This window comes from Patiria miniata, unplaced genomic scaffold (genome assembly GCF_015706575.1).
Source record: "Patiria miniata isolate m_02_andy unplaced genomic scaffold, ASM1570657v1 HiC_scaffold_7, whole genome shotgun sequence".
NCBI classification, from domain to species: Eukaryota; Metazoa; Echinodermata; class Asteroidea; order Valvatida; family Asterinidae; genus Patiria; species Patiria miniata.
Window position 1 is genome coordinate 35,087,356 of NW_024037074.1, and position 14,039 is coordinate 35,101,394.

The window sequence follows — 14,039 nt, forward strand, 5'->3', positions numbered from 1 at the left end:
AATGAATCACTTCTATGAAATAATGAACAGTACACATAGGACACGTTAAATAATTAGGGCTTTCGAAATACCAAGTTTCGTTGTGACTAACCAAACTTAACCTAATGTAACCTCAGGAACAATAAACTGCTAATGGTATAAATTGAGTCAATTGTGTATAGATAAATATACATGTATAATGACAATATGTACACAAACGTACTTCTGAGGATGACAATATTCTATCAAAAACAACTGTAACAGAAACTAAGTTCGACGTACCTTTTTGGCTGATGCTGCAGCAGAAAAGACCAAACAGGCAGCTATGACAAGCAGCACGACGCGAAAACTCCCCTGCCTCATTGTGCAATGTTACTCCGCTCTGCAATGTGCGAAGGGATAAAAACAGACTTGCTGTCAAGTCAAAAAATCAAGTTCTCCCTCAACACCAATCTTGAGGGGTTTGGTGTGCTTCCTAAAGCTGCCGCTATCTGCCTGGCCAGTTGTATGATTTCATTAATTAGGCCCTACTCCACTGAGACCAAGGACGTATGCTCGTCTTCACTTGACGGGCAAAAAATGATGTACAGATTTAGCCACACGCAAGTTTACGCGCCACAAGATAGGCCTACTAGTTTTACTTCGGACGCGAAGTTCTCCCACACAAATGAAGCTCCTGTTCACAATTATTTCACACAAAGAAGTTAAGACTGTAGGTCCAGGTTGGTATTCGCTATAACATTGTCTCCATCAAGAAATGTTAAGCTTCAGTGTAGAGTATCTAAAGTTCCACCAGCGCACGATAGTAGTTACGAGATGGACGATTACTGGCGAGTCACAGATGCCTGTTACAAGTTCGCTGTCAAAACGTGTGCGTGCTCCAGCTGCAAATTTACATCTGTGTTAGAAGGGGCGGCACAGAGCAGTCATATACTAAGAGCAGTGCGCCGTCAGTCAGTGCAGTGTGCACACATGTGATTAGTCAGCCGGTTGGTGCCCAGTGATTTCTGTCCTCCTATCCTGTCTGGCATTGCAGTGGGCTATGCTTGCTTGTGTGCCTTATACAAGTTGAACACTGTTGCCGCTATATCACTCGATCTACTCATCCGTGACTCACAACAAAACGCCCCGCGCAGCGTGACAAAAGTTCGGCCCAGCTACTCACGGACGGACACACCGTAATAAGTAATCATGAGCGGTTCAGGCCAAAGCAAGAGGGTTATTTTTTTTCAGGAAAAGGGGAAAAAAGAAATATGGATATCTTTTGTGGGTTTTCCCCCCATAGATCTTTGGAGTATTAATACTACTTCTTTGTTGAAAGTCGTCAGTGAGTCTTGGTGGGTATTGTTGTTGATTTTATGTGCCGTGAAAATTGTAACAAAGCTTACATTTGAATGTTTGCTCTGTACACAGTGGTTGACGCATTCGAACATTCACCAAAAATGACGGGGATTTTAAACGTGACAATGGATGCATTGAGTGAGCGATGTTCACGTAAAGGCATAAAAAAGTGCTGTCCCGTAAATAGTCCATACACATCCGCCGAAGTAGTGTCGCCACTGAAACCGGATTACCATGAAATTTTAATGAGTCTCATTAATAGTAATTTTGTCATTACTAATGAGAGTCGATAGTAAATCGCCAGGAATGATTCTTTGCCTATCGATTGACTTAATCCTTATTGGATGCTTCTTTCGAGTACCCGTGACATAACGATCCATTCGGGGCTAATGATTGGTCGATGGCCATCAATGGCGGGTAGAATAAACACTTGTCAATATTTAATGTTCGCGTGAAGGTGCTGCATTCCTTCGGCTGTCAATAAGTCGATAGTAGACTAATCCCTTATGGCTCTACCACATCATTCATCATATTATCATTGGCTTGACGGGATGGATATTGGTGAAGTTTTGGTAGGTCAACATTGGTAATCAAGACAATATTCTGCACATTATGCGACCTGCCTTGGGCCCTCCGTCCTTGTCCCCAGATCGGCAAATTCACACGTTCACTTGGAAAGGAAATTAACGTATACACTCTATCAAATTAATTGAATTAATTGAATTAATTCGATTGATACATTCTGAGGCCAAGGCCAAGGAAATTTGTTGTTATCACATGGGGAATATGCTACAAATTAAGTCCCGTGATACAAAATTGTAGCAGCCACTTCCAGAAATATGTGCTGGTGAATAAATGTAAAATTTAGTCTGCATGTTAGCATTGACGAGTGTTCCGTTGTATAGGCCTAAATGTTCAGAAATTGATGTTACATTTTTTTTTAAAAGACGTCCAAAGGTTCGTGTGCTGACAAGAACCGCAAGCATAAGCTACGGCCCAAACCTTGCTCACAAATTTCAAAAGCCGGGACGAATTTGTGTTGTTTCACCTTTCGCTCAGTATATAACATTATACGTTATATTGATACAGCCGACTGTATGGCCCCTTAATCCCAAGCTTATCGATTACCAGCAATCCGGATATCCTCTGATCACTGACTGAGCCTTGCAAATACATCATACCAAACAATCCCATCCACCACGAACGGTTACGCATGTGCGTTCCCTAATTGGGTACTTCTCTGGATTAGCTACACTGTCATCTTGTTGCTCATTTTTTGTAAGACTGCTAAGTCCTTTATTGTGGAGATGACATTGGGTTAAAGGCTTACTCCTAATTACTGGCCTATCAAGAGTTTCTTAGCTAATTAATTTGACATGGTCGGCATTTTGTTGTCGCTTTGAGTGACGGGAGTGCGATGGACGTTGAAGATCACAGGTGGATCAGCTCGTCCTCAGATGGAACTAAGCAATTACTGAGCTTTAAATTGGGTATTAGTAGAAATGTCATGCTCACCTTGGACCTTAGGAATCTATCGTGAAATTAATTCGAAAACAAAGGTAAAGTGTTGGAATGCTGCATTGTTTTTCGGCTTTGAAGTATTTGTCCAAGTAGTTTTCCTCTAGGGCAAAAACTAAGGACCTTCCGTTTCAACAACCAATTATGAGGCTTCCAGAATAGCTTTATGCGGGAAAACTGATTTTATTGCAGGACGGTGGAATAAATGCGGGGAAATTTTCATTGTCCGTTTTCGAAGGTCTGCGGTTCGTCATTTGTCACAAATACGTTTGTCGCTCGAGGGTAGGAGAGGCCTTCGCACGCTGGAAGCAACGCCCCAAGATCCAGGGAAAGATAATGCCGCAACTCAAAATTAGTCATGTTATATTACCGGAAATAATTGAAGTTTGTTACGGACTCCCAACGATCTGCGCTAGATCGCTGCACTGTGGAGAAGAGGGCACTCGCACATCTCGCACAAGATTCACGAGGGGGTCAAATAATTAGCAAATAGATTTCGGAAGTTTGTTTATCTGAGATAACCGAGTATTGGTCCTCGGAGGACTGAATCGGTCACGGAAGGGTATGGGCTCCAGTGCCATCAAAGTACCGAAGCCTTTATGTTTTGATGCAGTTGGGATTTCTGGGAAATCTGAAACCTTCGACAAATTCGTGCATGAACAACTTAATTGCGATCTGTTGTATTTGCATAAGTTTCTATACACTCGTTTGTACGGTCATTTGGGACAGGCCGTATAGTAGTTGATATTGAGATACCGTTTGAAGAAACTGCAATTTTCAGCATTAATTTTCCCACCAAGAATTCGTGTGGCTTTAATTTAGGCATTGTTTTTTGGGGGGAAAGTTATTGAAAGAAAGAATGAAAAAATATATGAATTTGAAGAAATCACTGTGTCGTGTTAATCAAAACGAAAGTAGATCTAGATAACGCAAAGAAAAAAACCTTAGAAACGCTGTAAGGTGGTCATTTTTTCCATATCTTGAAATGGATTTCCCACACAGGATATTTTGAATTATTATCTTGTCACGCAAAACAGCTCTTGGGAGTGACTTCTTTGGCAGCTGTCAGCCTTTGTGGTTAACCGCTGGTGGCCCGAGACTAATCCAGAGCAACACAATCACCGATTAAGTGATTATCATCGTTAATATTAGATTACCCGGAATCTTTACGGACAAACTAGATGTTGGAGTTAAATGTATAAATGAACCCGAGACATACGATATTGGTTCATTTATTCTCTTTATTCGTGCTATTCCTGAGTTTGCAGATCAGATCTTCTTGTATAATGGATTGGTAGAAAAACCCGAAAGAACAAAGGAGGAACGTCTGTTAACGTTCATCATAAACGCACCTTACTAAAAATATCGTTTTGATTCTCACAAAACAGCAGAGGTATGTATGAACTGGAGCTTTTGATTATACTTCGCAAGAATGATGTTTTGCATCAGGAACAAGTTACTGTTCCACAACGATCGTGAAATTTGAAGTTGGTAGTAGATTTCCAAAGGATTATCGTTGGATTTGGTATAAGAAGGGAACATTAATCTCTATTTTGGTTATTTCGTTCTCTCATCATCAACTTAGAATCAGTTAGTCTTGATTGTGAGTATAATTTGAATCCCGATTGATTTATGTGAAGAGGTGATGTCAATTGACATGCCAACGAGTTGTTAATGGGCTACCTTGAATGCATGGCAACAAGAGAGAAAAAAATGGGCCACAAAACCCTCATGAAATTCACAATGCAAAGTGGAGCGGCTGTCGACTTTTGATCCATTTTTTCTGCTGTTCCCAGCTGCAAAGAAGGAAAAAAGGACATCGTGCCTTGGGACAAGAAAGACTGCAGCTGCAACACTAACGCTCCCATTTTCACAAAACGTGTTACATGTAATAAGATTTGCAACATTCACGAAGCCGACTCTTATCCGACAAAGAACTGTTATTCTTGCGGAGCTCATTAGTCATATTTTCTCACTGCCAATCAAACCCCCCAAAAACCCTTCCCTCAATCGTTTTTTTTAATAGGTACTGGCTTTCTGCTACAGCTAATTAGAGACCCAGTTTCAAGGCCTTATACTTATAGTTGGACAAGGGCGTGGCTTCAGGGGGTTGGTTAAGGCGGTCGTGGTAAACCCTCCAAAGTATTGAAAATCGATGGACAGGTTTGTTGGTGGTACAAGATGAAATGAGCATTCGCGACTACACTAGCCTGGGAAACAAATTCAAGAAAAATAGCTATGGGTTATCACTTTTAGAATAATAATGCAACTTTTGTGGGGTTTAGTCCGTACTAGAGAGCATCAACCTCCTTTGATTGTTCGCTTGAAAAAAAGTAGTACGTGCTTTGGGAGTAAAGTTAGGGATTTGGTTTGTATATTTTTGCCGGTAAGGGTGGTTGTGGAGCTCTGTTCAGGTTGAACTATATCCTTGGAGTGTGGCACCAGTCCCGAAATGGCGCCTTGGGGAAACATTTGTTCAGCGTTTTCTCTGCGGATTTAGTTGTCATTAAGGCCGGGGAGGATGAACGGTAAGCCGTCGGGTGTAAATGCTCATTGTGCTTTGCCAATTTACTGTAAAGTCTGGCTTTCCTGCAAGGTGACAATCATCTGGAATGCGTGTGAAGAGGTGTTTCTTCTTGTCATCTTTTTAGAATATAAACTGTACACGCTGACTAGTGCACATCTCAAATGTGCGTAGATATCGTACATTTAGGCCTCTTCCTTCTACAAAATAAAAAAAAACTTTACTTTAATCGTTCCAGAGAAAGTAAGCACATTATGACTGTACTTTCTATCATGCTGTATATATAGCATTTAGAATTGGAATGCTGGTTGATTTGAATGAACAACCCGAAAAAGTTGTATCTGCCGGGCAATGTCATTTGCCTCACAATATAACACAATTGCCTCAACTGTTTGTTAGTTTCGTAAAAATTGACCACATTATAGCGTAGAGGCTAGGCAGTTCGTATCGTCTTCATCACCTTCCTATACTACTGCAGTATACTCCAACATGGGCATGTTTTATTGGGCAAAAGATCAACTCATTGCCTCATATTTTTTGAGCGCAACATGCAGTCTAAATCTCGATCGTCTCAGTGGAAGAGAAATATTTCATTTTCACGAAAAGACCATCCAAAAGGCAACCGACATGTTTTGCCAACAAACAACTAATTCGTTTCCAGCGGTGCATCGATCAAACTTCGCAGAAGGGTTTTGCATGACAGTGTAAAGAACAAGACCCCACGTGTGTCGCAATCGATAGCAAAGTCGCGAGCACCTGCACAGCTCTTGTGCAAAAAACTTTCCTGAAGACATGTTTAGCCGGGCCGGGCACCGCACCTTTCATCCGTTATCACCACAGTTTGGATTTGCGCGCGACTCTTCCCAAATATTGTGACCCTCTTTATCTTTTCACAAATTAGCAATACTTCCGAACCGAAATACATTTTTTACCGCACGTGTTAAAAAGTCATGGCTCCATCCAGACTGACTAGTGTAATTTGTTGGTGAAATCTTTCCCCCGTTTTACAGCGAACAGGTCCACTGACTCAGTGGTCCCCTGAGAGCAATTAAATGCTTGGTATAACTTTGAGTTCAACTTAAGGTGGAGCCACTGAGTGACCGTGAAATTTCGAACTTGTTCTCTGGAGAGATCTTTTTAAAATTTATATCACTTTTAGTGATAGCATCTCGTGTGCGCGTGTGAATCTCACTTGTACCTATAGATTTAGAAAGCCTACAACATTATAAGGTTTGAGGCTTTGCATGGTGGAGTATCGGTATCGTTTCGGTTTGCGGTAACACCATGTGGTAATAACTACTGCTTAGATGATATTTAGTTCTGAAAAGAACTTAATTGTCCTGCTTATTATCAACTTTCGCAACATTGTTGCGAAATATACACTCTACTAGTCGCGCCGTCATGAATTTAATAACTGACTGTGTTTTATACTTTATTCAAACTGCATTGCGAAATTAGGCCTATACAGAAACAAAAACTTAAGAAAAAAGGAGATTTACCCCCTTAAAATAAAGCTGTATAAGCGCCTATTAATGGTGAATTTTCAGCGTAATTAAAACTGGCTGCTGTCTGGTATTTGCAAATTTTGCATAATATTAAACCCATCGTGCCTCTGGTCCGTTGAGCAGCCACATGATTCACGGAACAAGTCTCCCTACCAATAATTACTCAATTAACTCTCCGGGCTAAAGATGGGAGCTCTTTCAAATATCGGTAACCCGAGCAATGGTCAGTGGTTTTACATAATTCGTAATCATGAGAGCCTACTGGTCTTCTCGTGTTAATGATCACGGTGATCAGTGCTGCTCTTCGTATCCTTGACCTAAAACCGGAGACCTCGTCACCAATTATCTCTCTCTTCATCAGACTAACGCCTTTTGCCTAGCAGCTCTTCAAATTGATAAGTTCCTCCGTCAGAGCTCCGCGAGAAGGGGTGGCAGTGCAGAGGAGAGAGTGCAGTTTGATTGACAAGTTTCCTGAGACTAATCCGTTGGAATTATTGGGGATTAACCCAATAAAGCCAGTCGGAATCAAAGGAGGGTTAAGTTGGTGTTCACATGCAGGAAAAAAAATGAAGACCTTGCATGACCGGTGTAGTTGTTGGGAGATAGGGGAAACATGGGCACATCCATGTGTGTTGATGAGACAAGCAGGGCGCATGGCCAAAGAAACTAAGCCTCATAACCAAGTGCCATACGGCGATGAGCAGTTCACCTTCAAACATCACACGATCTGTCACTTTCTGTGATCAGTGCACGCGACAGAGTGATGTTGGAGGCGTTGACATGGTAGGCCTACTGATTTAGATCGGGCGGGGCATGTTTCTGAGTTGATGAGAAGAGTCAAGGATTGCGGTTAATGTCACTGCAGTGACAACTAAGGATGCCTCTTATCTGATCTTCCGTCAAGCATTACACTCTTGGTAAAGAAGAGGCGATTGCAGTGACGAGGTATTAGAGATCGGGCACAGGGGCAGGGGCGAAACGCATCTGTGACGGTCGTGCAATCGCACTCGTTGCTTAACACATTAAAATAAACTTCAGGTCGATTGAAAGTAGAGCTGCTGAAATGCATACTTTCAGAAGCATCTTATAACGCAATTTATTTTTAATAACGATTTAACAAATAAACACAGCTCACGCATAATGCACCTAATACTTAACGTTTGCGGCAGGTAAGGCAAAGTTTTCTTGTAATATAGACTGTAATACATGATGATGCAGGTGAACCGAATTAGTTTTCGTTTTGATATTTATTATGTTGAAATAAAAGAAATGAAATGAAATGAAATTCATTACATTTTAAACATTTGAAAAGAAAAAAATCCAGTGTGGTTGAATAGCCGTAGAAACAACCAAAAATACCGCTTGGTTCAGCAGAGAACAATTTAAGTAAACTTACAACGTGTACTTGAAACCAAACTGTAGTCGGGCTTCAAAAAATCAAGTAAAACGGAGTAGAATTAACTCAGACGTTGGCGAATGCAATTCCCTTGCCGTTGCGTGTATGACCGGTATTGCTACATGAGGGATCCTTCTATTACCGTTTCCGAATTTCATTAACTGATCCTTGTCAGAATTTGAGGGCAAGGCCCCCTCTCCTAACCCTATGCCTATCGCGGTGACCATCTCGTTTCCAATTTGTTAAACGATTTTTTGTGCAAAGAGAAAGCACCCGTTTTCTGGGTTAGATTTTTCGAGGTTTCCCAAACTTCGCCTTCGTTGCCAGTTCGGCTTTTGGAGAATTTAAATTACCCTGATTTGAAGGATTCTGGCGAGATATAAGTGGATGTTATGACTCTTGAACATCGAATGTCATACAACGATTACAGTTATTCTAATAAACGTTGCCATAGAAGGTTTTAAAACGACACTAGCCATAAATGAGCCACAGCCAGAGAAAAGCCGACGTTTTGAAATAAAATACTTGATGTGCCACTGTGTGGGCTTAGCTTATGCCATCAAAACAGCGTAGTACCAACTTGTCACCCAAACGTAGATGGAATGGATTATACAGAGAAGTTGAGTATTAATTATGTTAGATTTGCCAAGAGGGATTCGTAAAGGAATTACTGTGATTTGTTACTTCGAAATCTTCACTCTAATGATATATTGATGTTAAAATTCAATATTGGTTGTTTGCCCTTCACCGAAGTACTCAAAATTGTAGGTCTATAAGCAAGGAAACTTTAAACTTCCAATACTGAGAAGGTTTTACAAAGCTCAAGTAGGCCTGTTACTCATTTGGATGTAATGTGGCTTATTAACGCAATGGCAGTTGGCGATAAGACACATATGCTAAATTAAGAGTGGGAGTCAGAAAAGTGAAAGTTATCACTCCCAAATTAGAATAATTATCTAAGGAGCATTCCGATGGAATGATTTGCATAACTCGCGTACAAATATTTGCCAGCGGGCAGCAGCTTTATCAAAATCAAATCACCAAACACACATCAATTAAGGTATGATGCAACGCCCGAAGCAGTGCTGTGCGCTCACATGCCTGATGGGATAGATTCGTGGGTGAAATGGACTTAAGAATGAATGAACTGCGGTATGGTTACATGCACTATGAGGTGATTCATAATTTTTCACTCTTTTGTGTAAAATGAGGTCACCAAGATGAATACTACCACACACGGTGTAACAAAGAGTCTCCCCTTTAAGGTAGTTGTCAAAAGATCGACGCATACACTTTATTGAGTGAAAGGATATATGGGGAGAATACGAAACGTTGCGAGACTTTTATTTCACCATTCTGTGTCAATTAGGCCTATGTTATAAATTCAATGCCTTTCAAGCACGTTATAGGAACTAAGGCAAACAACGTTTCATGATAGGCGGAGATATTTTGGTCACATTTTCTAGCACGTAACGGTAACGTATATTTAAGTAAGTCTACAAGGTTAGGGTTTAAAACAGGTATGGTGGATGGATTTCTTAAAAGCGTACACGGTTGCAACAGGTGAATTATGATTGTCGCCTCCTTTTTTTATGAGCAAGCTGTTGTAAATAGTTTATATAAAGAGAGCACATGACCCGTTGCTTGGCTGGCTGACATGTTGGGGCTTTGAGTAGGCTATATACCAAGAAATGCTATCAAAGATGAAAGTAAATATCTTGAGTTCCGCGTGAACTCTCGTTAACCCCGTGGATGGACTGTCATTTTCTCGTTGGCACTATAAGCCGGCCATTTCTTGTCAAAACAAACTGTATCAAATTCAGTGTCAAGCGTACTATGTTTTTAAGAAAGCGGGATGTCAACTAAAATAGCGCATCTCAACTTCCCGAGAGCATCTTGAGTTTCCTCCCAGAGCTTTGTTTCTCGTATTCCTCGGGCCCGTCCGTATAAGAATCCTGGCTCCCTACCAATGCAGAGTCTGACATTATTGTCCGCGGCAATCGATCCCCGTTGGCCATTTCTTTGCCTATATTCTTTGCCTTTCAGGTCTCTCTCCTCGAGCCTCAGGTCAGTCACGATATGCAACCCAATTCTCTATTTGAAGCCAGCCCGAGAAAGAAAAAAGAAAAAAGAAAACAGGTTGCAAGGGTGTAGAAAAAGCGAACTAAATACACCGCAAATAACGGGCGATCACTTCACTATTATTCTTTTAAACACGGATTTCCAGAAGAAAAAAAAAGTATAAGGACACCGCGAGACCTTTGGGGGACTTTTGAAATTGTACTCTCCCTCGAGCTTTCTACCTGGATATGGGAAAAATTGAAGCCTGCACTAGGTGCGTGTTGAATGAAGAGTCCGGGGTCTTCCAGTCCATTTGGAACCGTGGATCTATCAGAATCGGAAATTACAATAAAAGAGCTGGATCGTCGAGAGAGTTCAGTCACCAGTCCATGAAGTGTCCCGGCCCCGCAATGATCTACTTAAATGTTCACCTACTTCCATATCTTATGAATCTAGACATTAATGTGATGCGGCTTTTGCACTTTTTGACAGTTTTTAAAATTGACAGATTTTATTAAGATTAATGGGCAGGCTCAGGCTCATACGTTTTTCAAGTGATAAAGTTTGACAGTCAATTTGGGACTTTATTTTTTAAACATGTGCGAAGTCTCAGCTATACTGTTGTTCTATCATTAAAACAAGTTTGAGCACGTCCTTATCGCACGGTGCTTGATTCAAATAGATTCCAATTTATTTTGCAGTGAATTGCTTTTTTCCTTTATTACAAGTCCTCTGCGTATATAACAGTATCTTTTTGTATGTTTGTTGTCCTCTTTGGAAAAAAACAATTTGAGCAGACCCTACATTCTCTCGTCCCAGATAAACTCCAAACTAACAAGCAAACTCCAAAGTTAACTAACAAGCTCCTGTACAATTCCCCCTGGGCACCTTGAAAAAGAAAAAAAAGGAAGAATGCACGACAACAGGGAACACATATAGAAAATCTCGTATTTGGTTGTTTAATAGAACCCCCTTTCTCCCTTTCACACGCAAACGCCAAGTCGAAAGTAAATAAGGCAAAGTGTGCGCACTACATCACAGTGGGTATCCCTGAGGCACTACAAGACTGACTTTGAACGGACGGCATACTTGTAATAATAAACCCACCACAGCAAAATCTGTTTACCAACTCCTCCCTGGTTCTTGTCCACCCTATATAGCTTCCATCCTTCTGGTACACGAATTTGTTCCCGCCAAATACTAATGCCCACCCATGACTGGGGATCAGTTAGAACTTACGGGGCTGTGCTTGTTATGCCCTACAGCCGTAGGGGGGATCAATGCATGAAAGCAGTTTGGCCACAACCCCAGTCGAAATGGCAACACAGCAAAAATATCCCAAGGAGTCATCGCATTGCGTATATGTTATCATTCCACAGCCGATTTATGCGTATTTTGTTCCTTAATATATGAAGCTCACTCTAAGTCTAACAGGCATATATGGTTTTGTTAAATTGCTTAATATATATAATTCACTATAATTGCTTATCATGGAAGATTACTGTAAAAGTCACTGGTATATTTTTTCATGAGTCATTCTTTTATCTATACCCTTGAATGTCGGCCTAAATTCTCAACCATCTGAAAAATGCAGTACCTTTACAAAAGTGTGCCAATTAATTTAATCAAATAAACCATCCTATAATAACCCAATATTATAGAATAAGCGACGGCCCAATATATTCAGGAATGCCCATTGGTAATTAAGGAACACTCACGGTCATTAACCATGCAAGCATGTCTATGAAGCACATAGGCCTAATGTTGTCAATGAATGTTGTTATCTTGTTACTCTGAAAACATTATTTCCTCAAGAATGTCCAACCATTCCGGCAATCTCTGGCGGATATCAGCGTGAATTCTTTTAATAACGGCATTCATCATCGCGGAGGTCATTGCGTTTGCGGTCATCGACATTGTTCAGATTAATTGAGCAGAACATCTTCAGCGCCAGTTGCAAACATTCCAAACGAAAGGAACATGTTGGGGTCCAGACTTAAAACCAAACCCTAGTTTTAGCGTTTGCGCCTCCTAACCACATGCACGAATTTCCTAACAAACGACCAGGATATTGCGATTTTGTAACAATGTCAAGTTTAAGACATTGGATATACAGAAAAAAACACCTTCTTTGACATAAGATAACAAAATTAAAGTTTTATAGAATGTCTGAGGGTGACTCAACTGTATTAAGAAATATGTCGTCACATGATAACGCAGTAAGAACAGGAACTGTGAAGATGATCCGAAGCCAGAATCTGTAATGGAAAATGTAACCCCCTAACTTTATGTTTTACAGCTACTTTAAACCCAGACGGTATATAACACCTTTTTTAAGTGCTTCAAGGAGTCAATGTTCGCTCCCTGCCACAATCGTGTCTTAAATCACCGTTACAAATGATATTTGGAAGTACTGAGGTATATACGGACTCCTTCTTCCGACAGAGGACTTCTTGACTGACTGCTGACCCACAACAACTACAACAATCTTTCAATAGTCCAACGAGTACAGGCACTTCTATATCTTGTTTTATTTGGAGGGCGCGGGTACCGCAAGATGCTGCCCCTATTTCATCCCTTTAATTTCAGACGCAAGGGGAGGTCATAGGTCGCCAATCAGTTCATCAAGGGAGCATTTTTCAAGTGGTGGACCCTTGCACGACATCCAGGGAGACACGTTGGTGCCAAAATATAAACCGTGCTCTCCATTTGTTTGATCACTGGAGAAATACAGATGAATTCGAAAAGTTCAACCTGGTGAAAAATAGACTTGTTGTTTACAAGCCAGGATCAGTCTGGCTAAAAATTGTGAAGGCTGTTGATATATTGATTGGAGACCATAAGATAAAAAAAAAAATGACTTGTTGATTTTTCTTGTGATTTATTCATTTTGACAAAATGCTTTATCGGCCTTACCATATAAGAAACATGTTTGATTTAAGATGCAGGACTCAGTTGGACTCATTACTGCTTTCTGAAAGACGTTTTGAAGATGCCGCAATGAAAATATTTTAGCGGTGTAGACGAAAAAGAAGCGATGAATTCCGTTTTGAGTTTATAAGTAGGATATCATGTACTCCATTTATTACGCACACAAATAACCAAGAATCATGTCTGCCATAATATTTCTGTCTGATCTGACCACGATAATATAAAACCGGGATTATATAACCTATTTTATGTTCGAAATTATTTATTTTCAGTCTAATTGCCCTTCACCTGAAAAGAAATTTAAAAACATCAAAGCTATCTATTTCTTAAAAAATGTCTTTTGTCATTTTCCTGAGTCTCAGTTCAATTGTTATAGGAAAGTTGACAAAAAGTTCCGTAATTTCCAAAGCAAGTTTGTTTATGCCTTAAATGATTTGATATCAGTCTATGTGCCTTTCACCTGAAAAGAAATTTAATAATCATCAAAACACATTACTTTTTAAAATTGTATTTTGTCATTTTCCCGAGGCTCGGCTAAGTTATTTAAGTATACAACTTCGCCATAGTTTCCTTACTTCTGAAACAAAACCCTTAATATTCCTTTGAAAATCAGGTATTCTAATAAGGATGGCTTTGCTGACAATTCGATCTAGAAGCGATCAAATCTTTAAAACAAACCTTATAATGGCTATTTTGATCAGCAACTCAACAGAAATGCCTCAAAGTGCAGCTAAACCACCCACAGAGAAATTATAGTTGAGAAAATAATTTGATACCAACACTC

The 14,039-nt window shown here is 40.3% G+C and overlaps 1 protein-coding gene across 3 annotated transcripts in view; it reads right to left on the reverse strand.

Annotated features, from left to right (window-relative positions):
- LOC119745898 (ADAMTS-like protein 5) overlaps window positions 1-14,039 on the reverse strand; it is a 47,121-nt gene that overhangs the window by 24,253 nt on the left and 8,829 nt on the right. The window contains exons 1-2 of one of the 3 annotated variants that reach the window (XM_038222572.1): window positions 1,368-1,383; window positions 262-361 (exon numbers count right to left, since the gene is read on the reverse strand). In XM_038222572.1, coding sequence (XP_038078500.1) covers window positions 262-342 — 81 coding nt within the window. In that variant the 5' untranslated portion in view covers window positions 343-361; window positions 1,368-1,383. Of the gene's footprint in view, window positions 1-261; window positions 1,044-1,367; window positions 1,384-14,039 lie in introns of those variants that run through there. The other 2 variants (XM_038222571.1, XM_038222573.1) reach the window with 2 other exon arrangements.